The sequence below is a fragment of the Pseudopodoces humilis genome, chromosome 3 (assembly GCF_049639895.1).
Source record: "Pseudopodoces humilis isolate 2021_Gansu_Grassland_sample_001 chromosome 3, ASM4963989v1, whole genome shotgun sequence".
In the NCBI taxonomy this organism is placed as follows: domain Eukaryota; kingdom Metazoa; phylum Chordata; class Aves; order Passeriformes; family Paridae; genus Pseudopodoces; species Pseudopodoces humilis.
This window is the reverse complement of record NC_142202.1, coordinates 55,110,796-55,136,361: the sequence shown is the minus strand read 5'-3', so window position 1 is coordinate 55,136,361 and position 25,566 is coordinate 55,110,796. Positions and strand designations below refer to the sequence as shown.

The 25,566-nt window shown below is 39.4% G+C and overlaps 2 protein-coding genes across 4 annotated transcripts in view; both read left to right on the top strand.

Annotated features, from left to right (window-relative positions):
• The first annotated feature begins 1,951 nt into the window (after positions 1-1,951).
• On the top strand, positions 1,952-14,998 carry LOC148184652 (uncharacterized). The gene is made up of 5 exons (XM_088052618.1): positions 1,952-1,990; positions 4,235-4,315; positions 4,577-4,732; positions 14,440-14,702; positions 14,807-14,998. Exons 2-5 carry the CDS (start codon positions 4,243-4,245, stop codon positions 14,996-14,998), a joined length of 684 nt encoding a protein of 227 aa, XP_087908744.1. The 5' UTR covers positions 1,952-1,990; positions 4,235-4,242.
• Positions 14,780-25,566, top strand: part of SCAF8 (SR-related CTD associated factor 8) — a 94,992-nt gene continuing 84,205 nt past the window's right edge. For all 3 annotated transcript variants that reach the window (XM_014263513.2, XM_005518417.3, XM_014263512.2), the window contains exon 1: positions 14,780-15,140. In XM_014263513.2, coding sequence (XP_014118988.2) covers positions 15,111-15,140 — 30 coding nt within the window. In that variant the 5' untranslated portion in view covers positions 14,780-15,110. The remainder of the gene's footprint in view (positions 15,141-25,566) is intronic.

Below are 25,566 nucleotides of genomic sequence, written 5' to 3'. Positions count from 1 at the left end.
AGACAATCTTAGCTCTCCTTGTTCATTTTTCTAACATGCTCAGTTTTTATAAGCCACTTCATTTGTGTGAGGCTTTGAGACAAAGCATCCATCTTGATCAGTGACAAGCAACAAGCCTATGTAGCAACACAGTCTAGAAGACTACCAATAATACAGGAGCTGCAAGCATTTCCATCTTTTCTTTCAGTACAGGACTTACAGGCTAACATATTCTTCAACACAGCTGTAGCATATTTTCCTCTGTCCTGTCCCCTGAACTAATTACACCTTTCAAGCAGAAGTAGACAAGCTATATGATTTATTAACAGGAACATGCATATCAAAAACTCTTAGCTGCAAAACTCCAGAATCAGGATTTTGATTTTTAGAGAAAGAGAAAAAATACAAACAAACAAATCAGCCCACCCTTCACACTACAACAAACAAACCCCTTTAACCTCCTTACATAAGATGATAAAAAACCTTTTTTAATAGCTTACTCTTTGAAATAAGTACACCACACCTTCTCAATAAACTACCCTAAGTAGTTTTCTGTCATCTGTATCTTATTCTCATTAAGAAGATTAAGTTAGCTATTTAAGGTGGGTTTTTTCACACTACCACTTAAAAGACAAGCCAAGCAAGAAAACAAGGTGGTTTACGTACTTAATCTACTGTTTTGTTTCCTACCTAATAAATGCAATTAAGCTGAATATCCTGTATATATTTTGATTGCAATGAAAAAAGAGGTGCTATTTTAATTACTGTAACTTTCTTATCTAAATATGGTAATAGGTTAAGGTGTTTAAATTTTAAAGAGCTTTTAAAGCATTGATGCTTCTATTATGACCTCTTTTGCTATTACAGAATTTGGAATTGGTTTAATTAGTTTACCATCCAATATAAGTGCAGAAACTCAAGAAAACAAGGGAAACTGAAATGGAAGATCAATTTCATTTTGTTATTTTCTCTCTTCCAGTGGTTGCAGCTCTATGGCAGGAAAACTGAACCTTGTGGCTTAAGGTCTGCCACACTAAGGTTAAATAAGCATTTAATATGCAAAGTTATAAACTAGTACGCCAAAAGATGCTTACTTGTGGCTCAGTAGTACTTTCCAAGGCTGGGATAAATAAACAGGATGGAATTATTTCTTCTGAGTTAAGTCTGCTCAGGCTTATCAGCAAAGGAGGTGTCTGACTGACATCACTGAAGAGATTAAAGTACCTCAGGTGTTTTCAGAGAAGTGCTTGTTGTTAGAAACTCATGTGTCTGAGGCAAGAAAGGTGCTGCATCTGCTCTCTGTGTCAAGGTAGTGAGTTAAGTGGGCTTTTTTTCCTTGATTCTCTTCTAAGAAGTAGCAGGATATAAGCATTTGTCTTCCATAGACACTTCTGTGCACATTAATTATGTGGAGTGAAAAAAAAGTATGTTTTTTTTCCATGGGAACTTAGGCAGAGTGTGAAGTCTTCTCTTGTTTTTTGTGCCTAAGGAAGCTCTGATTCACTTGCACTTATTCTACCACCTTCTGAGAAAGCCCTTGTATTACTGTGATAGGTTGGATGAAGGAAGATATACTCAAAAAGACAGAGGAAAAAAGGCCCCTATTAAAGCTTCCAAATACAAAAGTCTTTCTGGAAAAGCTTTTCTGTATTTTTTTTTTTTGTTTGGTTGTTTGTTTTGGGGTTTTTTGGTTTGTTTTTTTTTTTTTTTGTGGGTTTTTGGGTTTTTTTGTGGTTTTTTTGTCGGGTTTTTTTTTGTGTAATTTTATTTTTGATTATGTGGCTGTGTTGCAATTTTTCTGGTGTCTACCCCTGTAGAGCTAGGGTAATACAGTTCTGTTTGAATCAACCAGAGCACCTTCCCTGGCTTCCCATACTTCATGATAAATAGTGCTGTGTTCTAGCACAGCAAAATGCTGTGAGCTAGGCTAAATCCCACTCCTTGTATAGTGGTCTAAATCTGCTAGTTTTGGACATTAATTTTCTTACCTATTCTAGGACAGCCTTTTCAGGTAAGTGCTCAGACTTTTAAAGGAAATTCCCAGTAAGAGAATAGGAGAAAGGATAGACACCTAGCAGAAGCAGCATGATTGTTCTGTAGCATGTTCTTTATATCTTAGGTGTAGCTTTTGTTTAAGGCTTTTGCTAAAACAACACTTTTATTCTTAAAGCAGAATGTACTCCATACCTTAATTTTGTTCAGGAGCAGGAACTCTTCATTTTGTTCCTTAGATTATGAACAGATTAAATCCATTTCTTTTCTTCCCCATTTTTTTTTTCTTATATGCCTCCTTAGAAAAACTGATACAGTATTTATCTTTTCCATGAAACCTAGACTTAACAGCATAGTTTAAAGTGAAGTTAGGACTTTTGCTAACATGGAAATGTAAGGTGCTACTTTACGGTTTTGAGAGTCATGTTTTTGGAGAAGAAGTGTATTACTAGTAATGATGCCTAAAAAACCCCACTCTTTCAAGATAATGGAATTTAGCCAAGTTATTATTAACTGTAGAATGCATGCAAGCTACTTTTATTCCTTTACTTGGTGCAGTAAAGCTTACATAGAAGTGGGGTCTGGACCAAAATTATGCGGAATTAGTGGTTTAAATAGCATGACTTTTTTTAAATGGGTTTTGTTTGTTTGTATTTAACTACAGTCTAATTAGTATTAGTCTGCTTTCTGAAGTTGTTTTTCTTCCGTAGCATTTTCTTCTTTCCACTTTTCTCCAGGTCTTCCTCAAATCTCAAAGCTCATATGTTGAGCAGGTATTAGAGAAAGAACAATATACAATAATTCACAGCAGATGAAAATTCAATACTAATTTCTTGGTAGGTAACTCTGTGGGAAGGATGGCACTGGAAACCTACCAAAATTTTAAGGGCTACATCTAACTTGTGATAAAGAAACTGTGCACAATAACATTTATTGTACCTTCCTTATTAGAGGAACAGTTGTTGCTTGTTTTAGTCTGACTAGCAACAGAAGCATGAAATTTAGCTTTGCTCATGACTGAATCTTTGTGTTCCAAGTCTAGCCAATCTTTTTTCAAATAGATTTGAAGAGAAATCCCAGGGAATTGTCAACATCAGTTACAGTCTTGCAGTCTGATCTTATAATTGGATGCCACTTTGTTCCTTTCTGTAAAACTTCAGAGGATTACTCAGGCAGACAATTTGATGTTAGTTTTGAGGAGAATTACTGTACTGAATTATTAGGACCAAATCTTTGTATTAAATATTTTTTTTTAATTGTTCAGTTTGGGTTTTTTTCCCAGAGAGAATTCTAGTATAAGAACAGCATGTTGAGTTAGGGACATATCATACTTCTTTTTCAAAAGTTGATTCCACCATGAATGTAGGAATCAGGCTTATAGCAATTATCACTTAGTTACTCAGCATGTTTAGAAGATCCAAATGCCATATATTGGCACTATAATGAACTAGTATACTTTTTACTAGTTCATGAACATGTAACTGTGAACTCAATTATTTTCAGAGTACTTTTGGACAGTAGCATAGGCTTATTTCCTTTTAATTGCTGCCTGCCATAGCATTTGTTACTAAAGATTCTCCTTTAATTTTGATTGTTGTTGCCAGTTTTCTAGCATCAACTATAACTTGTTGGGTAATGAACATAGAACTTCAGCTTTTGCACTTTTTTTTGTACTTAGATCATTATTTCCCACACTTTGAAGAGAACCCACCAGGCAGAAATTACTAGTATCAGGGTTCCCTTTATTAGAATTAGTGTTTTAATTACAGGATTGTCAGACCTATTAAGCAAATAAAGGAGCTATAGCTCACTGACTTTACGCCTATGGTTATAACGCACTTTATTCATGTACAGCCTTGGCCTGGTTACATTGTATTACAGCTACAGCCCCACCTGATGCTAAATCAGGTGCTCCAGAGTCGTATAGACAAGTCTGAAAATTCACCAATGCTTAAAACTAGGAGCTTTGAGAGGCCAAAATTAAGATTGGAGTCCCATCTCTGTGTGTTCTGTAAGAGGCAGTCATTTTCCTAGGCTCTAGGTAGCTTGTGACGGAACCATATTTACTCAGAATGCGACAAAAATTAAAAAGAGGAAACAGAGGCATTAAATCAAGAAAAGTAATGAGTTTATAAAGGCACTAATAAATTGCTAGGTTCCCATTTCATATCTCCTTGGATTTTGCGTAATTTCTCCATAAATGACTAGGAGGAGATAGTGCAGGATAGTAAAGGTGGCTCACTACTTGTATTTATTTCAGCAGCACTCTGTATGAACACAGTGATTGATGGGCAAAAGCTGAGTTCACAAGTTACGGTCCTCAGTATGCAAAGCACATGGGGGGGTAAGTACCTAAACTGAATAAAAATCAGCAAAAACTGTAGCTGAAGTGCAAACCATATGCTAATAATCTGACTTTGTTTTTGATGTGGCATATATAATTAACATGGCATAGCAGCATGCAAGTAAAGGCAATCTTTTATTAATATAGATTGTTAGCAGAACAGTGGGGGGTTTTCGTTTGTTTTTTAAAATCCCTTCTACCAGTGGGAAATGATAGAGGGAGATAAAAAGACTGGCTAATGACCCAGCCACCTCTTTTTAGGTGCGTTGTTCAAGCCGTGCTGTCGGGGAGGATGCAGTGATTTTTGGGAGAGCCGGAGCGCAGGGAGCTCGGCGCCTGTGAGGGAGCAGGGGCTCACCTGCTTCCAGGTCTGGATTGCAAAGCTGCCTCCTGACTGCGGCCAGTCTGCCCTCGGCGGTACGCCTGAAGCGGGGTTATGTGAGCAGGGAAGAAAGGAATGCCGAGGGCTGGGAAGGGAGCCGTACTTCCCTCAAAAGTAAGAAAAGGAAGGAAAGAGATGTGAAGACAGCCCTGGCCGCCCGAGGGAAGGCGCTTTCCTTTTGCGCTCCCGCCCCGCCAGGTGGCGCCATTGCGCCGCGGCGGCCCTGAGGGGCGGCGGGGCCGGGCGGGCTGCCCTGAGGGGCCGGGGCTGTTCTCCTGCCAGGGAAGGCAGGAAAATGCCGAGCTCCGGGGCTTTGGCAGCCGGCTGGAAGCACGGACTGAACGACGAGTAATGGCACCGCCCGACGCTTGCTGCTGTTGTGGGCGCAAAGAGCTGAGCTCGCTGTCGGGGGCTGCAGAGTCCGCCTCCGCGGGGAGCCGTGACTGCCTTGTACGCCTTTGGGGCAGCGACGGGGGGAAAAACCCTCAGGACTCTAAATGCAGAGCGAAAACACAATAATATCTTTCACCACTATCTTTTCCCCTCTTAGAGCTGCCCTCAGCGTTACTCAGCTGTCGCTCGGCGGCTGGATGACCGAGGCCAGGGGTTTTAGTTGAGGTACCTGTTCCTGATGGCTCACGACACTTTTATCAAGCTCCGTAGAATTGTTTCTCCTTCATGAGGCTTTTGAACAAATCTCTGTGTCCTGCTTCTTTACTATCCAAAGCTGAGAAGAGACTACAGGCTGTGCCCCCAAAGAGTCAGGAGCCAGGAGCTAGTAGGGCATTTTCAGACATTTAACCTGTGAAGTGCAACTGCTGATGCAATTTTACCTTTGGGGATGCAGCTGTAAAGCATTCGGTGAACACTACCAGCATGCCAGGAAAACTATGGCTCAGGGAAAGTTTTCATCAGAAGCAACTTTCTCTGTATCTTCTATTTGAAGGACACAAGAACAAATCTTAGTATGTCTTCTTACGTGGGTTTTAGCATAGTTAAACCGAGACAAAATGATGTTTGAAAACTTTTTTAAACTTGGGAAAAAGTTCATACTTCAAGCTTTTTTAGTTTTTTATTCTGTTTGTCTACTTCCTGCATTTGACTTATCTCTATACCATCCTCACAGTGGTTTTATATTGGACAATCAAGAGGCTGATATTTTTGCAGATTGCAGGTTAGTTTATTGTCAATTTAATTATACCTGAATAGATGCATATGAAGCTAAATACTCAGTTTGGTCAAGGTTTTCTGGATAGCTTGGCACATACCATACTTCAGGTTGTGTAAGAGGTTTTAAATGACATCATCTTGTTCTGTGAATTTTGCGAGGTAAGCATAAGACTAAGTCTCACCTGGCTCCTAACAGCAGCTGAGCTGTAGTCTGGAGAGATAAGCTTTCCTATTTACATTTTGTTCTGTGAGGATTCTGGGGAAATGTGTGTGTTTTAAAGCACTGTAGTTAACTTCACTTTGCTGTTGAACTGGAAAGCTCTGCGAACACATCCAAAGCTTGTCTCTCTGCTGTGCCCTGCTGTGCTTCTGAATGCCTCATTTAGCACTTTCTGAGTTATTTGGAATGTATGGGAGCAATTCTTCAAATGATGCATTCACATCAAGAGCAGATCTGATGATACCCAATGTTCTTGGACATTCATGTTCTTATAGTGGTACTATTACCTAGGTGAAGCAGTCTTTCAATTGAGACACAGTATAGCAGTGTTAATTTCTTAAGGCTTGCCCTTAAAGACAGTGACTACTGTAACACACATCAGACTGCATAGGGTGATTTCTGCCAGGCAAGATGACTTCCTCTAAGAATCAACAATTCTGATCTTACAGCCACAAAGTCTTATGAAGGCTGATAAAGAGCTCATCTCAAAACTTCAGACAAATGTAAGATCTACCTGTTATTACTTGCTAAATAAAAATACTAATATTTTATTGCACTGAGAATCTTATAAGTGCATATAAAGTTTCTTGGTGTTTCTATTCTTGTAGCAATAATTTTTCACCTGTGTATCATAGTTCTATATGGAATTTAAAGGCTATATAGGCCACATACCTCTCATTATCTTATGTTTTGGCTATAAATACCCTTAAGAAGTCAAAGTTAGAAGCCTGAAAGTTGAAGGTGGGGTGTATATGGGGATATCAAGCATGGCAATGCATACCTTGTTAGTCAAGGTATTTACTTAAAAAGGCTAAGTAACAAAACAGACTACAATAGAACTGATAAATATCTTAGGACTGATCAAGCAGAAACCGTGGAAGAGACAGACATAGGTAAATTTTCCCTGGGGAAAAAAATTACCAAGAAACATGTTGTGAAACTGTGATGTTACCAGGTGAAATGATGTCATAGAGGATGTGTACCCAAGGGAAATTGTTACCAAAAATAGAACCCTATGTAAGTGCCATACAAGTAAAACCCTATTTAAATGCCTTGTAGACTCAATAAAATTGGCTTCTGATCTTGGCTTGGGTGTCCCTGTCTCTCAATCACCAAAAAGGTGGATTACAAGTTGTCCTGTAGCAAAGCTGAAGCAAAGAGAGGTATTTGGACTGTATTGAGAAGTCCATACCTGTGTTCCTATGGAGGCAATAATGAACATTTTGCTCTCTATCTTCACCAATTCCACTAGTTCAGGAACCAGCAGCCAGTGTGCTGTTCCAAATATTATTTTAGGCATTCTTGGGTTTAATGCTCACAAGCAGGTGGTTGTCAGGGTCAACCAGATGGGTGATTTCTGTACAGTTTCTGATTGGGCAACCACAGTCATTAGGAAACTGTAAATTCAAACCTGTTAAAATTAAGTATACTCAAGTGCTGAGCATTTCCCTCCCTGGATGGAGTTTACAAATAATTTTTGTTAGTTACTGTCTTGTGCTAGTTATAGGCCAAGAAATAAAGAGTAAGGAGTGTGTCTGTGGACTTCTGAATCTTTTGGGAAGGTGGAGGTTTAAGAGGCCCTGTTAACCACTAGACTTTACTGGACAAAGGATTCTGCCCAAACAAGGGTTGTCCGTATTTCTTCCCGTGAAGATCCATGTGTGCCACACTGTCACCTGCTACACTGAAAATTCAGCTTACTCTCTTCTTCCTATGCTTTCAAAAGAGGGTAAGATCTGGTTGACCTTCATACCATGTGATTTTATTGAGTTTTTTAATATCTTCTGTGCAATTTTATTTATTAATGTTTTTATTTATTAAATGTTTATTTTGTTTTTGTGAGCCTACACAGGTAAGTCTCATTCTTGGAGGCAGAAGAAATGGATTTGCCATCATTCCTTTTATTCGGTTCTGATCTTTAAGTCTTGCAGATGGTCTAACTAATGGCTTATTTAAACTAGTGAGCATGTGCTCATACCTAGCTTGAAGCATGCAGAGAGTTTTGCCTAATAACATTCAAGGAGGACAACGTTTCCTCTTGTAGAATTTGAGCATTACACTCAAGAGATCACTTTTTAAAACTTGTTTTATCCTAAGTATGTACACTATAATTGAATTGAGTAATTTTTTTCTAGAGTATCTGGAGAGAAGTTGAATGGTTCATAGAAAAAGCTAACTGCCATGTCAGGAACATATACCATTACAAAATAGAGTTAATAGTGTAAATAGCAAATATTGTCATTATACTATCTATCTATTTCCTATTTCTATTGAAATGGAACACACAAATATACAGAAAGCACAGCTATGTAAGTTTCTCCTGCAACAGTTTTAAGTAGCTAATGATTTTTTTTCTTTTTTTCTGCCAGGGTGTTCCTTATCACCCTGGCTGATGTGGTAGCTATTTAAAATTCCTTGGGCTTTTGTGCTGGCCCACACCTTGTGTATGTATGTGCAATTATCCTGTTCTGCTTGCTCCAAGTTAACATTTCCAATGCAAAGCTTTTATTGACTGAGCTGGTTTTTTCTAAGCATGTTTTTAGAAAGAAAACAGACTTTCTGTATAGTTTGTGCCATCATGAACTTCTGGTGTCTCTCCTATTGTGGTGTAAATTGTTAATGAGCTGAGCCTCACTGTCCAAGATCTACCAGAAGAAAGTGTAAGGAAATTATTTACTTTTCTAACTGGGGTTACTCTTTATTGAAATGCAGAGGATTACAGAAGAATTCCATTTCTTTAGACAAAAATAAGTGTAAATGATATGACTGAAGTGAGGTCATAACTTGACAGAAAAGATCTGAAACTAGAAAAATCATGCTTAGCAGCTGAATGTAATGAAAAAATTGTCAATGTGATAAGGAGGCATATTTCAGCTCTGTGGAATATCTCTCTTGAGAAAGCTTTTTTTATCAGTAGTCAATCAGACATTGAACATGTTTAGGCTTAATCAGTATGAAATGAACTTTGGCTACTCCTTCATTTCTGGGCTTCTGCAGACTGAGGCTTTGGTAGCTATCACAGTACAGGTGCACGTGCTGAGTCTGGACCAACCACTGCAGAAAAATGCGTCCAGTTCCATATGTACCTGTGGCAAAGGCCTGTGCCTAGGAGATCTGCCTGCTGATTTTATTATCTTTATTGTGGTATTGCATAGCCTCACTTTTGATAGGAAAAGTAATCTTAAGCATTGCCTAAAATTTTGATTCCAACTCTTTGCAGATTTTTAAGATAATGCATGTGATGGTCTAAATCTAAATTGTTGAGCTCAAAGCAAACTTAAAAAGCTTAAACCAAAATTGCTCGTTTTCCTATGTTATTTGCTAGAGACAGTAAAGAGACACTATGGAAATTACTCTTAGTGTATTGTGCTCAATTCTGTTATGCTGAATTAGCAGAAAAGGAGAAATAACTCTGCTTTTGCAGCCTTATTGTTGTAAGTTGGAAATTTGAGCTGTGTGGCAGGAGAGAAAAAGTAACAGTCTGTGAGGGAATGGTCCAAATTGCTGGTTAAGGTCTGTCCTCATTGCTGTTAGCCCATATGTAAAAAAGCCAGCTGGTAAAACACTTATTTTTTAAATTTTTATTTATTTTATTTATTTATTTTAATTTTTTCATTTAAAATTGTTCTCTGTTGATCAGTAATCAACTGAAGTAATCAGCTGAAGTAATGTTTTACTTCAGGTTTTTGACCCTACATTTGCTTGTTCCTCTACAAACAGCAGTACTCCAAATCTGTACTCCAGTACAGCAGTAATCCAGTCCTCTGCTGTTTATAATGTCTGAAATTTATTAATGAATCATCCTTGAATTTTCCTTGGAATTCTTAAATATATTTTAGAAAGTTTTCATTTTTTAGTGCTAGGATTGAATTCTTCAACACAATTTCAGTACATATGTTCTTATAGGCATATCTACTGAAAAAAAAAATATATATATTTCAGCCTCTCCTAAACAATAAGTGGATATGATTGTAGTTGGAAATTACTATAAAACATTTCTCCTGTCTTCTATGATATTTGCAAGCTAAAATCAAGCTAAAATGGGTTTTCTATCCTCATAGTACTGCTGTTACATTAAAATGATGCAAGCATAGTGTAATTGCCACAGTAAAACCATTGTCTGACCTTTATTTTAAAAGAATTGTCTTGTTCAGAGCAGAACTAAATGTAAGTGTGCAGTTGTAGGAAACAATGGTTGCTCTACCTTGTAATTGTACGCTACAATCGATAAACAGGATGCCACAAAGTTCAAGTGCCAGGATTAGAATCCCACACTGAATAAGAAAACATTAGTAAATGCTTTCTTGCTAAGCTTATTAGAAATGCCACGGTTGATGTGGCTTGTATTGCCAACACACTTTTAGCATCAGGTTATCCAAACCTGCTATGGACAAGTCTGAGTAATGTTACTTGAGTGTAATTTGGAAGATTTTCTGATTAAAGCAGTTTGCTTTGAAATCAACAGAGATTTATATAGTGTGCTTCTGAGAGAAGTAGCTGGCCTGTAAATTAAAGCTCCAATTGCTTTTTCGAACAAAGTTGTTTTGAGGTTGTTCTTGTGGTGTTGTGCTAAGAGCATCTGATACCATCATGCTTGGATAAGTGCAAGAGTCAGTCAAGCTTGACCAGAAGGAACTGTATAGTAAACCAACTGAAGTTCCAAATTATGAGGCTATCATGACTAACATGTGGTTACAAATGACTCAAAAGTTCTCTTTCAACCTCTGAAATTTTTAACACTCGAAAAGGCGCTCCTTATGTGAACATATACCTGTAACAAATTTAGGAAAAGTTCAACAGAAAATTTATTTCCATTTTTTTTTTCGTTACAGTTTAAACTTTAAAAATTGTTTTGGAGGTTAAGAGAACTGAAAATGCAAATGAAAGATGAGGTACAGTTAGTGAAGAAGGACAGAGGGGAAATAAGTTTTAGTAAAAAATGTAAGATAATCATTGAAAATGCACTGAAAAGTTAAGTACAAATGGGCAGGGTGCATGGAGGATGATTTGTAGCTGTGCACTCAAAAAAATTGTGGAGTTAGTACAAGGAAAACTGAGTGACATCCTCTTACCTGAAGCTACAAGTACTAATAACAGATCAATTTTCCTCTGTTCTCTGCCAACTGGAACACCAGTTCTCCCTCCAGATACTTGGATGTAGTTTCCTCTGCTGAGAGGAAACAGGGAAGTGCTTACTTGGATGACAGCTTTCTTCAGGGCATTTGCCAGTATGACACTTGTTTGATCTATTGAGCCTCTATTTGGACTTGTCTGAAGTAGGAAAAAAGCAAGCATATCTATTTTACCTTCTCTTATGTGGGGGGCAATAAAAGAACAGGAGACTAAAGATGGATTCAGTCCTGCTTTTCTCTCAGAATTGCAAACCTAGGTGTTTGCATCCACACAGGAAATGTGCCCCATCATTGCAAATCCCACCTATAATTTATTGGCGATTGAGAGATGGGGCACCCGAGTTGAGATCAGAAGCCAATTTTATTTAGTATACAAGGTGTTTATATAGGGTTTTACTTGTATAGTACTTATACAGGGTTCTATTTTTGGTAACAATTTCCCACTGGATATACATTCTTCATGACATCAATTATCTGGTAATCATTACAAAGTTTCACAACATATCTCTAGGTCACTTCTGCCCCAGGGAGTAGTTATCTGTGTCTGTCTCTCCCATGGTGTCGGTTTGATTAGGATTAAGATACTAGGTTCCTTTATCAGTTCCATTGTACTGTCTGTTTTATTCCCAATAATAATTTATTGATGTGTTGGAAAACAAGTGGGATTTCATCTGCAAAACTAATGTTTCTGGTATGAGTTTGATCAGTTGTGCAGAGCACTGGAACTGCAGACAGCTTGTGCTGTGCAGGAAGCTGACACTTACTCTGCTGTGTAGCACAATGAGAGATCTCCTGCCTTTGACATGTCATCAGTGACACCAAGTCACTGAACTAGAGAACCTTGTGGGGCAAGGCCACCTTGCCCCAAGATAATCTAGTGTTTTGATGTTACAGCATTTGTATACTTTCTCAATTAGACCATGTAAATATAATCAGAGATGTTTCACAGAATTCATTCTGTAGCCTATTTCTCATTCTTGGATGACAGCTGGCTCCTTTTGAGATCAGGGATGTACTGTGCAGCTCTTCTTTTTACTTCTGGAATTAAAAAGGGCTGTTAAAAGACTTTGCTACCTCAACATTTTAAGTGGTAAAAATACTTGCTTAAATGCTTATTACAGACCTACAGAAAGCAAGCTGAAAATGTGTGGGGGAGGGGAACCACTTAGTTTCAAATTCAGACTCCACTTTTGAGGTCAAGGCTTTGTGCACGTATCTCTAAATGTGAATCCTACCCTTCCTTCTTTGGTTTCTCCAGTATTGGAATAACTTTAATGCTTCTGGAAAAAAAATATTCCTGAAAAGCAACTGAGTAGGAGTTTGTAATCACTTTGAAGCCAATTTCAAAACTTTTTTTACAAAGTTTCTGCAGTGTGGTATTCCATCCATTTTATTAGGGAAAACCAGGCTTGCTTCAATTTAATCTAAAAGGGAAGTTACCAGATCCTGGAGGACTGTTTGTAACTGCAGCACTTCTGTAAGCTTTCCAGAGGAGTACAAGATAAATAGTTACAGCGGTTACTCTTGTAGTACAAGGAGTACCCTGTAAAGCCTTCACAATAATTTGAACAGAGTTGTCTCTTCATATTTTATTTAATCTTAATTCCCACAGGAAAAAAAAAATCAAACAAAAAAAACCACCCCAAAACACAACCAAACCCCCAAACAAATTTTAAAAAAAGCCCCAAACAAAACTCAAAAGAGAAACAGAGGCCTTGTCCCTCCTGGTAAGCATACTGTGCTTCTCCTGAACCATCTGTGAAGAGGGACTGCCAGAAGGTTGCACTGAATTCAGCAGTTCATAGAGCCCCTCAGATTAGAAGGGACCTGGGGAGTTTGTCTAGTCCAGTCTAGCGCAAAGTAGGGTCAGGCTGTGAGCTTTGAGTAGCTTACTGAGGTCCTTATCCCATGGAATTTCATGAAAGGCTAGAGACCGCACAGCCTGTCTGGAAAACCTCCTCCACTGCTTGGCCATGTTCACAACCTTTTCTTGGGTTGTGCTTTTCTTGGGCTGTGTCAGAACCTCCCCTGCTTTAAGTGATGACTACTACCTCTTGATCTCCTGCTGTGTAGGAGGTCTGCAAAGAGCTTTATTCAATTGTTTAAACACAATCAAATGCCAATGTGAGTCCTAAAAAAAAAAAAGACATTTTACTTTGCAGGCATTGGGTGTCCTTCCTACCCATGGCCAGGTTTTTTTTGGGGTTTTTTTCAGTCTGAACAGACACAGTCCTCTCATCCTAACAGGGTATTTGCTCTTGTTCCCTGAACCTCTTGCTGGCCTGATACTGCAACCAGGGTGGTTGTTAGAGATGGGTTTTATCCTTAAGTAAGCCTATTGGGGGTAAGACAGGAGGAACTTCAAATTCCTTTTCTAAAAGGACTTGGTAATCTTTCTTATTTCTGTATGAATGGAGCTGTAGGATTCCAGGTCTCCCTCCAATGTTGGGCTTAATTTATGCTACCTTTTTTGTTGAATAAAGCCCACTTCAGTTTGAAGTCCCTGACTCAGGCCTGAAGTGGGATTTTCATTGTCCATGAAGAGCCTTTGTGGTTTTGGTGTGAGGAGCACGTGTGAGACCATCGAGGCAGTCTATCCAGAGCCTGACCTAGAGCTGTGACTGGAAAATAATGAAATGCAATTCAGATGGGAGCTGTCCTTTCTCTCCCGTGTCAGTAGAGTTGAAAGGATATAACCAAACAGGGAAAAACAGAAGGACAAACCTATGTTTTCATGTACAGTGCTTCTGATATCCTTCCTGGCAAAAGTGAGTCATGTGGTGGCTTTGTGTTTGAGGGAGCAAAAATCTATGCCCTGGAAGTAAGTCCTCCTGTTCGACAAAGCTGCTCCTGCTGGGATTTCTCAGCTAAGCGAGGTGTTTGTGCTTCAGGGAGAGGCAAGTGCTCTGCCGGTCTGGCATGGTGGTGGGGGCATGGGGAAGTGAACCCTATCCAAACCTGGCAATACGCCCTGGATAGTCAAACAGAAATGCCTTAATGCCTGGTGATGGGTTTGGAGACTTTCTGGTGTGTAATTCTTGAGTTATAATATTCATGCGGTAAGTACACCGGGGTTTGTGACTGATTTCCATTACGATTGTCTGGGTTTTCTCCTTTCCTCTTGATAAATAGTAATGATTACTTGTGGGCTTATCGAGTTATGAATTTTTTAGCCCTCCTACGCCTCGCTGATTCTTTTTCCCGTTGCCTTTTTTTCAAGCCTGCATGCCGTTCCCGGTTTCGCCGGAGGGCCCTGCAGCGTGGAGAGAGAGACTCAGCGAGCCGGGCGCCAGGAGGCAACGGTTGGGGGATCCGGAAACGGCGAAAACGGTGTCCCAAGAACTCCTGGCTTTGCCCCCGGTGACGAAACTCGGCGGCGTCCAACACCTCGTTCCCGTAACCCTTTCCTTCCCGCCCGCTCCTGGAGAGGGAGGAGAGCGGGCGGGGCGGACCCGGCGCCATCCCGGCAGCGCGCGGGCGGCTGTGCGGGCGCTGCCCGGCAGGGGGCGCTGTAGCCGCCTGCGCCGCTCCGGCGCTGCGCTGCGAGGAGCCCCCGCGCGTCCGCCATATTGGCGCCCGCGCCGCAGCCGCCGCGCGTTGTTCCTCCATCTCCTGCCGGCGCGGCCGCCCGGAGCCCAGCGCGGGAGGGAGGGAAGGGAACGCCGGTGCCGCCGGGCGGGAAGCGGGGCGAGGAGGAGACGGAAACGAGCGGGGCCCGCGTCCCCCCGCGCCCGCCCCCTGCGCCACCCGCCATGGAGAGAAGGCCAGGCGGCCCCTGAGCAAGGAGCGCACGCACGCACGGACCGAGACTTGCCCCCGCCCGGCCCGGCCCGGCCCGGCCCGGCCGCCATCAGCGGAGAGAAGCCGCCCGGCTCCCGCCTCCGCCGCGACATGGAGGCTGTGAAAGCCTTTAACAGCGAGGTGTGTAACCCCCTGCCGGCGGCCTCCCCTCCTCAGGGCCGGGGAGCGGGCGGGGCCCCAGGGCCCGGCGCCTTCCCTGCCCCCTCCTCGCAGCGGGGAGGCTGCGGGAACTGGGAGAGCCCCGGGGGGCCCAGGGGTGCGGGAGAGCGCTTCCGCAGGCCGGTCCAGGGCTTCTCCCCGCGTCGGGCGGGAAAGGGCCGTTGTCGCCGTCCCTGGGAAGCGGGAGGGTGGAGAGGGTAATGGAGACGTCCCCCTCCCCCCCAGCTTCTTCCGCCGTGAGGCTGGGGGCGGCTGAAGGGGAAGAATAGATCTGGCGGCGGGCTGGAGGAAGAGGAGGAGGAGAAAGAGGTCTCTTCCCTGCGCCTGGCCCGCAGTGGAGCGGGTGATGCCCGGCCAACTTCGCTCAGCGGCCGAGGAGGCTGCGCCGGGCGGCGGGGGGAGTCCAGGCTCGCCGGGCACGGGGTCTGTGCCCTTCCACGTCTTCCCTCGTCTTTCCTGCCACCCTCTTCCTCTTCGCTAATTACATGTGTATGCGAACCCCGCCAGCGCTCACTTTTAGCATCTCGTGCAGCTAAGCTTTAAATCTGGGGAAAGGAATACAAAGGCATTGGAGGTTCGTCTCCGTGTTAAAGAGTAGTATATTCCAAGTGGTCAGGATGGAAGCAGACATTCCCTACATGCTACACAGAGCTCAGATCCTGCGCTGGAGGACTGTGCAGAGAGTGGGCTACGGCACCCAAGAACACATACACATATAGGCTGAGGTGTTCATACTACACCTGGCTTCTCTTTTGTGCTGAGAGCTAATGTTTATTTTATCGCAAGATGGTTCTTGTGGCAACTCTGCTTTGTTGCTCTCATTGTGAGAGTATCATTTGTATCTTGTAGTTAATGTACGAGCAAGAAAAACAAATACATATTTTTCTTAGGAAGTCCTACATTTTACAAAGTAGTTTTTAACTTATATTGACTGTAGAAAATATCAGCTCTCGTTACAATGTATACTTCTACAGACTGCTCACGTACTGAAGCTCCCAGTTGCCCTCTCGGCTGGCCCCAGCAGGGATGTAGTACGGTTTTAATGGTTTTAAGTAATGCGGTTTAATTTGACCTGTGGTGGAACAGTGTGGCAACCATGTTGTTGTTTCTACAAGTACAGTAAGATAGATTTAAAATGAGCAGGTACTCTCCAGTAACTCAGGAGCAGTTGTGCAGCTCTAACCGATGTTCAATTCTAGGTGTTGCACTTCATACAATTTCAGTTCTTAAATAGGAAAAAGCACATTGTGGCCACTAGAAGAAAAACAAGCACTATAAACTTTTATTCCTATTTTATTTTTTGATTGGTACATGTGCTATATTGTTATGTAGGGAAAAGGAAGAATCTGGTCATAAGAACAGAAGAACATAAGTTGTTCAGAATATTTTCCTTCTATATATCTATCAGTAGGAGCAGAAGTCTTCCTCTTCACGTTGAAAAACAGCTTCTGACTGACTTGCTGAGCACTTGGGTATAAGTACTGTAAAAATAAGTCTGAGACTTAAGGTGGCAACTGTGTTGAAGAGGAGAGCTTTAGATTATGCCTTAAATTTTCTAAATGCTTAAAAAATGGTAGACAGTGGGTTATTGGAAAAGAAAATGCAGAAGATCTGACAGTGTCATTAAAGATGCCATGACTAAACAAACTCTGTTCCTGGAAGTAAATGGTACCAGACTTGCCACAGTTAAAGAATCCCAAGTGTCATTGCTAGCCACTCTTAATACCTCTGTACCCAGTGCAGAACTGAACTTTAATTTAACTTTCTGTCATTTTCTGTGGTTGAGTTTACCTATATACACTTTGCAATTTAGAGTTGTGAAATGATCACTAAATATTTGAATTAGCTAAAGTGTATGAGTCTATATATTGCTTTTCTTAAATGGTTTTGATTCATTTACAAAATACTGGTTCTTCACTTGTAAAATCCTGTTCTTTGTTTATATTTTGTTTTAAGGTCATGTTAAACTCCAGAACTGAGTCCTATTTTAGAGTTTTTTTGGCTTAAAATAGATGTAAATTAAATTTAGCAGCAGACAGGACAGAATAAATTGTATAAAACCTTTTACCATACTCTTGTACAGTTTGCATTCAGTTAATAATTTTGCAGCATTTTATGTTGGTAAAAAAACAGATGATGCTTTAGAAGGAGCATTCCAATACATTTAAGCACTCAGTCTGCAGGTTGGCTACTTCTAGGGTTGATTTTTTTTTGTTTGGTTTTTTAAAGGAAGGAGTTGTGTTTGGGTTCTGCAGTGAAGCTAAAATAAAGGCAGCTATCCATCTAACTGGTTCCATCATCTGGTAACTCCAGAATTGTATGTGAGTTGAGCAATATCTTGTATTGTAGCTATCCTATATGGCATTCGAGATTGAAGTGCTTAGAATAGGGTTGTCATTAGTTTGATTAGAAAGAAGAATTTCAAGTTTATTTGAACAGTAGCTACTGGAAGTAATGACAGCTATTGCAGAAAGCTGTTCACTGTCTAATGATGATATGTAGCACTGTCTGTCCTGTACCTAGTTGTATATGTAAAATTAGCCCTAACATTTCAGGTCATGGGAAAGGTAAATTTAAAGCTGAGAAATAATCAAGCTCCTAAATAAAACATGCTCAGTATTGTTTTCATGTAATGGTTGACATTTTCCTATTTGGTTAAAACTGCTTGGCAACTGAAAATTTCAGTAATATACAACTGACTTAGTATAGTGTTGAGGTAATTGGCAATGTTTTGTACCACAGAGTTTGTAATTTGTTACAGTTGGCACCATGAAGGCTTACCACTGCAGAGCCATTTTCCTCCAGGCCTCAGTTCAGGCCCTGAGTTTTTCAGAAAAGCACAAAGTCAGATTCAAGAACAGGTCTTGACAGCAGAAAATGACTGAAATGTTTCAAATTCTGTATATGCTGTCTAAAATGTATTTGTTAAAGAAAAATTCAAATGGACTGGAGGCACACATGTGTATCCTTGCAGTTCCAGTGCTCAGATGACAATGATTTTATTGCAGATATATATAATTATAATTCATTATTTGTTATATAGTCAGCTCAGTGTTAAAGTCCTACTGTCATAATCAACTCTAGCTGTCACATTGCTTTCAGGGACTGTACTTGAAGTTGGTTTTGAGTGCTATACTCCGCAGAGTTTTCTTGCAATACTTGTCGTTTTTGCAGTGGCAAGGATGTTTTAATTCTAAAACACATTTAAATATTTTAAAATTTATTTCTATGCTAGCATGTAGAATAAATGTAAATAGTTTTATGGTCACATAAATAGCCACAGGATTGTAATTTATTTTAGGGGGAACAGAGATCGCAAATTCATTTTTAAGTACAACACAAACTGAATATTTGAAGTTATGCTTTGTTTAGGCATATTAACTGTATCTGTAAGAATGAAATAATAGGAATCTTGAAAAGACAGAGCAAATTCAACTTAGATATTTATTTCTTTAAAAACTGCAGTAGTAATTCATTGATCTGGTTCAATTAAATATAGCATTTCTAATAATTTAAAGTTTATCATTATCTTTGCTCACAGGCACACATCTCTTCATGTATGAGCTTCATCAAGTCTTGCTGTTCATGATGTTTACTGATACTTTTGGTTTTGCATTCTCTTTAAAAACAAAGCAAAAATATCTCCTGCGTAAGCTATGTATGCTTTGGTCAAATCACTGAATATTGTTTTCATTTTGAGTTGCTGAGACTGGTACTTGCATCTTTGATTTACAGCCATTTAGAAGGTTTAGTAATGGTAAAATCTACTCAGGAGAGTTAGATAGCATATCTAGATTTGGAATTTACATTGTTGAAGCCAATGCACAATAGTTGTTATCATCCAGTGCCACAAATTTTAGCTGTATTTGTATTTGTCAGACAGTGCGTGACATTGGATTGGACATTGGATAGGCAGTTGAGAAAAGTTGAGAAAAGGACAATAGTATATTTTAAAAAAGATAAAATAGAATAAGGTAAAGCTGATCCCTTGAAACTCAGGAACAAGAAAGTCATGCGTCTTCTGATTCCTTTCTGAAATGCCTTGTTCATTTGAGCATGTCTTGTATGAGAAGCTCAGTATCTCCTGTCTGTGCAGTTGGGTGCTGATACTTTCAAGTACAAGGGAATTGAATAGAAAACTTAAGTGTTATGTTGGAGACTTGAAATATCGGCCATCTTAAAGTGGGATGCACATAAAGTGCTGTGAGGTTAAAGTCGTGATTACTGTCTGTTTAAAGAGTGATGTGGGTTCCTGTGCCTTTTCTAGGGTGTGAGAGTCATAACTAAAACTTCTGCAGCATTGCTAGGTTGGTGTTCAGCTGTTACTGACAATGGAAATTATTGTCTTTGCATAGTTCATCATAAAGTACACTGAGCTTTTGGTGTGCATAATGCTTTTGGGAGTCAAGTAAGATGATACATAAAGTAGCTATTGCTGCTTTTGGGGTCACTTGTCATTCTGAAGTTGATCAATGGTAGGGACATAGCAGATGCTGATCATTTACTGATAATGCTGTTGTCTCTGTACTTCATTTGCACTTCATTTTATGTTGGCCACCTTTATCATGATAATTCTTTGGAAGGTATATTTTAAGGGTCAGTGAGGAACAGTTCAGTGGTCTACAATTTCAGACGAATTGTGACCCTTGGAAATGACCCACATTTTAAATACCGAGCATTGGAGTATGGGTGCATAAACATACAGAAGGCTAAACTAAATATTCCATTTCAGAGTGCTTTATTTAAATGGCATAGTCTAAGTCAACGAGGCGGGTTTTTCATGAAAGAATGCCAGTTGACGCTAAAAAAAGCTAAATGGTATGCCTCACGAAGATGCTAAGTAGAGATTGATGCTGAATAGCTGGGCAAAGTGGGGAGAAAAGGGATACTTTATAAAATGAGCAGCCAAGGCTTTGATTAGTGCAAGTAGATACTAGCGGTTATGTTAAAGAACTGTGAAAAGACTCAAAAGCTACTCCCTGTCAAGATATTTTTCTTGAATTCTCTGCATGTTTCGTGTTGGTCAGAGCACCTGAAACACCTGCAGGATTTTTTTTCCTAGTTGCTGTGACAGTGACAAAACCTGTATCTGTTTTCTCTGTCACTATATTTTACTTGCCATAAAAAAAGAGTATGACCTTCTTTCATATCCTCTGCTGTTAGAAGGACTCGGCAGCTGTGATAAGTTTAAAGCTTTCTTCTTTTTTGTTCATCTGATAGACCTTTTATGGTCTGATACTTGTAAATTTTATTGTAGCAAATTGGAGTGTAAGCTTCTGGTTTACTTTTGTCTTTTGTCAGAAGAAAAAGTGATACGTGTATCTGTATGCAGGCCTTCGTACATCTGAAAAGTTGTTTCTGTTTTTCATTCCTAACCACTGGGGTGGATGTTAAAAATGTCTTCCATTTTATTTTGCTGTATAATCCCGTAGTGTTTCTCAAATAAAATTGTCAATATTTATATGAATTCCCTTAAGATGCAACAAAATATGTAAGAATTTGTTCGTTTCCTGTTTACTGTCAGGAACATTAGGAGCAGTATCATTGCTCCTAATGAGTAAAAGTAAGTATTTTACTCTGTTGTTTCCCAGCAAGAGTTGAACTTTGCTGACTCTCAACGATTTTTTTTAAAGATTGTAGGGAAGGAAAGTCCTTTTCTCTTCAAGGTACAGTAAATATTAAATTGATGTTCACCTGGTTAAATGTCTCCATGTGTGCTGAATAAGTATTTGCAGTTTTAATATCACACTTTCAAAGACTGATCTGACCTTTGATTTTCATTTGCCATAGAACCTTGACTTCTGGCCTTGTAAAGACATGCTCATGCAAGTGTGTATTAAAGGCTCAAAATGTTAGGGTTTGGTTTTATTTTGGTGCATATCTTGCTCAAGGATCTCATTTCGTTAGTGAAATAGTATAGGACAGACATTGATAGATTTTCAGTCTTAGATACCTAGACTTTAAATTTGTTCTTAAACTGTGATCTGGATCAGATCCTTGTGAGCCTGGAGCAGTTGTGTAGATCTCCAGATTCTGCAAACTCTCTCTGGATAGTTGCAAGTATTGAACCCACTTGCTGCTCCTTTAGAGACCAGTGAGCCGTTTTGCAGTTTTAAACAAATGCCCTTCTGAACTCTTATAACTTCAGATCCTTTGATTGTCACCTGCTTACCAAGATTATACGTGGGGCTACAGTCTTTGACAGAGTACTTGAAATTATCTTAACAAGTCTTGTTTGAATTTGCCACTATTTGAGTCATGCCCCATCCTTGGAAGTGTTCCAGGCCAAGTTAGATGCAACTAACTTAGAGCAACCTGGGATAGTGGAAATTGTTCCTGCCCATAACAGAGAGATTTGAGCTAGATGACCTTTAAATTCTCTTTCAACCCAAACCATTCTATGACCAATAGTCTATTTTCCTATGGCAGTTGTAGAAACGGAGTCTGGTAATCCAGACGGCTTTCTTACGAGAAAAAAAAGCCATTCAGAATAAAAGTTCTTGATAAGGCAGGTTTAGAAATACTTCAAGGTACTTAAATTACTCCCATAAAAATGGTTTTTCACTTAGGAAGAGGTCTTCTATTTTCTTGTCCGTAAAATTGGTTCATCATTTTACTTTTGGACAGCCACCAAAAAATTCATCCTGAGTGGCTCCTTCAGCCTTGGTTATTGCTCACATTTGTGGCCACTGCAGCTACTGGTGTAACTCCATCGTGAGGCCTGGGACAGTGGTGTATTATTGGCTGTTCATATGTGCATCCAGAGTTCAGTGAGCTTGGCTTTGAAAGTTCAAAAATAAAAACACCTTCTGAAAAGTGATCAAAACTATATTAGTCCTTGTTCCTGTTTGGAACTTCTTGTAAGTTGCATGTGTATTTCTATTCTTCCATTCTTTTCTGCAGTATTTCTTGCGGAGCACTGACAACAGCAGTAGTTGGGTAGGTAATTCTGTTAGCCTTGCTCAGGAGCTGCTTCTACACTTCAGGGTATGTGTTCTTTAAGGCAAAAACATGGTGTCCAGTTACTGCTGTACTAGTACACATTTTACCTATTCTTGTCGTATGTACTGAGCAAAATAAGACATTTTTATAAACAGAATTTAAAATTAATTGTTAACATTTGGAGGAAGTAAGAAGAAATAAGTGCATTGTCACCTTAACTCTCTCTTTATCAGATTGATCCCTACCAGAAATGTATATTTCTTGTAATAATCTGCTTTTATTGCTGTTAGACTTTTGGGAAGTGAGATGGCATTTGTACAAAAGTGACTACTATGGGTATACAACAACTTATCATTTTGTTTCCATTTCTTTTTGCGAGAGTTTGCCTAAATAACTTAGCTGGTTTTACTGGGTAGAGTTTTTGATTGCACGAGGTTGTTCTTTTCTTCTGTCCTTGGCTGTATGAGTGGGGGGCTGATGCTTTGCCTGTCAGAAATATAATGCACGTTTAATTTACTAAACTACATGTGTGGAAGGTGAGGCTTGGCACTCTTGTTAATGTGTTTGCTGTTGATGGTTTTGAGGGATGACAAAGAGTGTTCTGGTTCCCATTTAAAATGAAGGCACAAAAGAAAATGTGCCCCAAAGAACAGTGGCAGAGCTGTGATCCAGGAGGAGGTAGTAGCAAGGAATGGTGGTTTGGGTGGATGGTGGCTGAGCAGTAAAACAGTGGAGGGTTACAACACCTGAAAGGTTGAAGCCACCTATTTTTGTAGCCTTGAGCTTGTTTATTATAAGGTACTGTTTATAGCATTAGTTCTGAGATACTGAAATAGTGCTTCATAAAAAATTATAACAGCTGAACAAGTTGCACTGCCTTTATGCAAGGAAGTGAATAGCTGTCTTACATATTTGAATTGGAATGTATTATTGAAATAGCACGCATTTTTGGGAAAGGTAATTTAGAAGATCCATCATCCTGCATGGTTCAGTCTAGTGTTTCCAAATAATTAGAGTCAAGTGGTAAGGGTTTCCCTGCTTTTTATTTTGTTCTCCATCTTCAGTATTTATTAGTTACTTTCAAAAACTTAAGTAGAATTAATTATGTTCATTCTTTGTTTTCCACCCCTGTTATTCTGTAGTTTGTTTTTTCTCTAAAGTGAAAGATACTGTAAATTGCCCTCGCTATAAAACTGTTGGTTTAAAAATACTGGCCTTTTGGCAGGACTTTATGGAGCTTTCAGTGCATAATTTAGAAATTAGTACAATAGATAAAAATACAATTCTAATATTTTGCTAGTGATGTGATTGCAGTTTTAAAAAGAGAGATAATCATACTTATAAATGTTTTTGGCTTTTTCAGAGGGTAAGTCCAAAGAGCTTAGAATATATTAACCAGATTGTTGGAACCCAGTGAAAAGACCTGATTAAATCGAGTCAAAGTCTTTCAGAGTACCGAATCTCCTGTAGATATTAACAAAACAAAGCCGGTTCACATGAAAAGGAATAGCTTCAGATAACACATTGCTCTTCATAACTTGTTTGCCACGTATGCAGTAGTAACCACTTGCTTCTTAATTTTCACAAGAGTGAAGTGGAGCATTTAAGCACTTAACAGTAAATGAAGACTATTTATATGACAAAAATAGTGGTTGGAGAAATCCAATCCAGTACAAACTGTGATTATTTTTTTCATTTTGAATCATTATGTTTCATTGTGAATGCAGGGGTTTTAAACTATATCCAAGGAGATCTTTTGACATCAACACAAGAAGACAGTTTTTGTCATGGGCTCTAAAAACAGTTGGCAGAGAAAATGTGTGAGTCTGATTTTCAAAATGTTTAAGATCTGTTCCTATATTTCATATCTCAGAATTGTGAGGTGTTGTAGTTAGGCTTCTCTTTTAACTCTGTGTTATGCCACACTTTACCAAACTAGTGCCTTGGAACAAGGACAGAGAGGGTACTTCTCCAATATGGGCAGCCCCCAAGCTCACATCTGGAAATCTGTTAAGACTGGTATTGTGACAGAAGGTGATCTGTTTTCCTCTTGGTCTAGAATTAGCTACATATAATAATGATAAAATGTTAATGATAGAAATTAGCCATATGGCAGGAAAGATGAGAAAATTGCATGAAGTGAAATGCTTCCATTATTTTTCTTGTTTTCTTGTGTGATACTCTTGTCTGGATCTTTTAATCAATTCTTCCTTTCTGTCATCACTAGTTCAGGCGTTGCTGAAGTGCTCACTCTTACCTACCTATTTATTTTGGTCCATTTAGGTCTTTCTAGGCTTTTTGTTCTCAAGTAGCATACACCCCAAGTTACTATGAAGAGAAAAAGGGGAATTGTGTTTTATTTCCTATAAATGGCTAAGAGCAAATGGAGTATGTGCTAGAGACTATCTGACGTAGGCACCTGTTTTGCAGTTGTGTGGAGTTCAGGAAAGTGGAGCCAAATCCAGGTGGTTTCTTTAAATTCCAGTTTTATGTTCAAATTTGTACAAAGCAGACTGTATCAAGAGAACTTGGAAACTTTATTTGAAAGGAGTAATGGCGAGGGTTTAAAGAAAATTGTAAATGGGCTGGTGGCTCAAGTATGTCAAAACTAAAATGGAATTTTGTCATTCCATCTCAAATTGTTTGTTTCAAGTAAACTTGAAAGTCACAATTGTGTTTCCTTAAAAGAAGTAGGAAAAGCACTACACAAATGCAGTGGTGGTAACACCTGACTTCTTATGCTGGTATCTGATGGGCTGGAGGGACTTCAGTATTACCTTCACATCTTACTTCACCTAGTTGCTTGTACAGTAGTTGGCATGAATATTTAAATGTCCTCTTTAAACACAAACAGTGGTGTATAATGCAACTGATGTTTTGAGGGGGGCTGAGTTTTTTGTGTGAGTGTCCTTGGTTGCTTTCAAATTTTGTTTTAAGGAACATATACTTAGATATCAAGAAAATTGACTATTATTTTATATTTTTTAATTAAAACCATGTGTCATGCACTTTGTTTTTGAAAACAGTTGTATTAAGGTAGTTGCTGTTGTGTTGCAACCTGCTCATCCTGTACTTTTTTAATGTTGAATTTTGGCGACTCATCTTGGTTGATAACTGAAGAAACAGATTTTTTTTTTTTTTTTTCCTCCAAACTGAAATACCTTACGCTGAAAGGAGAATCTGCCATTCTGGTCATCCTGCATGCACATCTATGGTATAGATTTTAACATTTTTATGCAGCACTGAGGGTAACAAAGTGCTGACAGGCTTTAAATAACAGTTCTCATAGGTAGTTTCTACATGGCATCATCAAGTTAAAATCCTACTCACTGAGAGATGAGGGCATGCAATTTGAGTAACTTTTCCAAGAAATTAAATTTCAGGAGAGTGTGGAAAGTGGAACCTAGAAATTTGTTGATAAGTGTCCTTTTTTCTAAACCAATAA

What these genes read in the sequence shown, in the direction of transcription:
- LOC148184652 (XM_088052618.1), top strand. Translation starts at nt 4,243, where the DNA reads ATGAACACAGTGATTGATGGGCAAAAGCTGAGTTCACAAGTTACGGTC. An exon ending in CGGCCAGTCTGCCCTCGGCG is followed by an intron (nt 4,733 to 14,439) that starts GTACGCCTGAAG and finishes CTTTTTTTCAAG; the next exon opens with CCTGCATGCCGTTCCCGGTT. An exon ending in CCGGCAGCGCGCGGGCGGCT is followed by an intron (nt 14,703 to 14,806) that starts GTGCGGGCGCTG and finishes CCCGCGCCGCAG; the next exon opens with CCGCCGCGCGTTGTTCCTCC.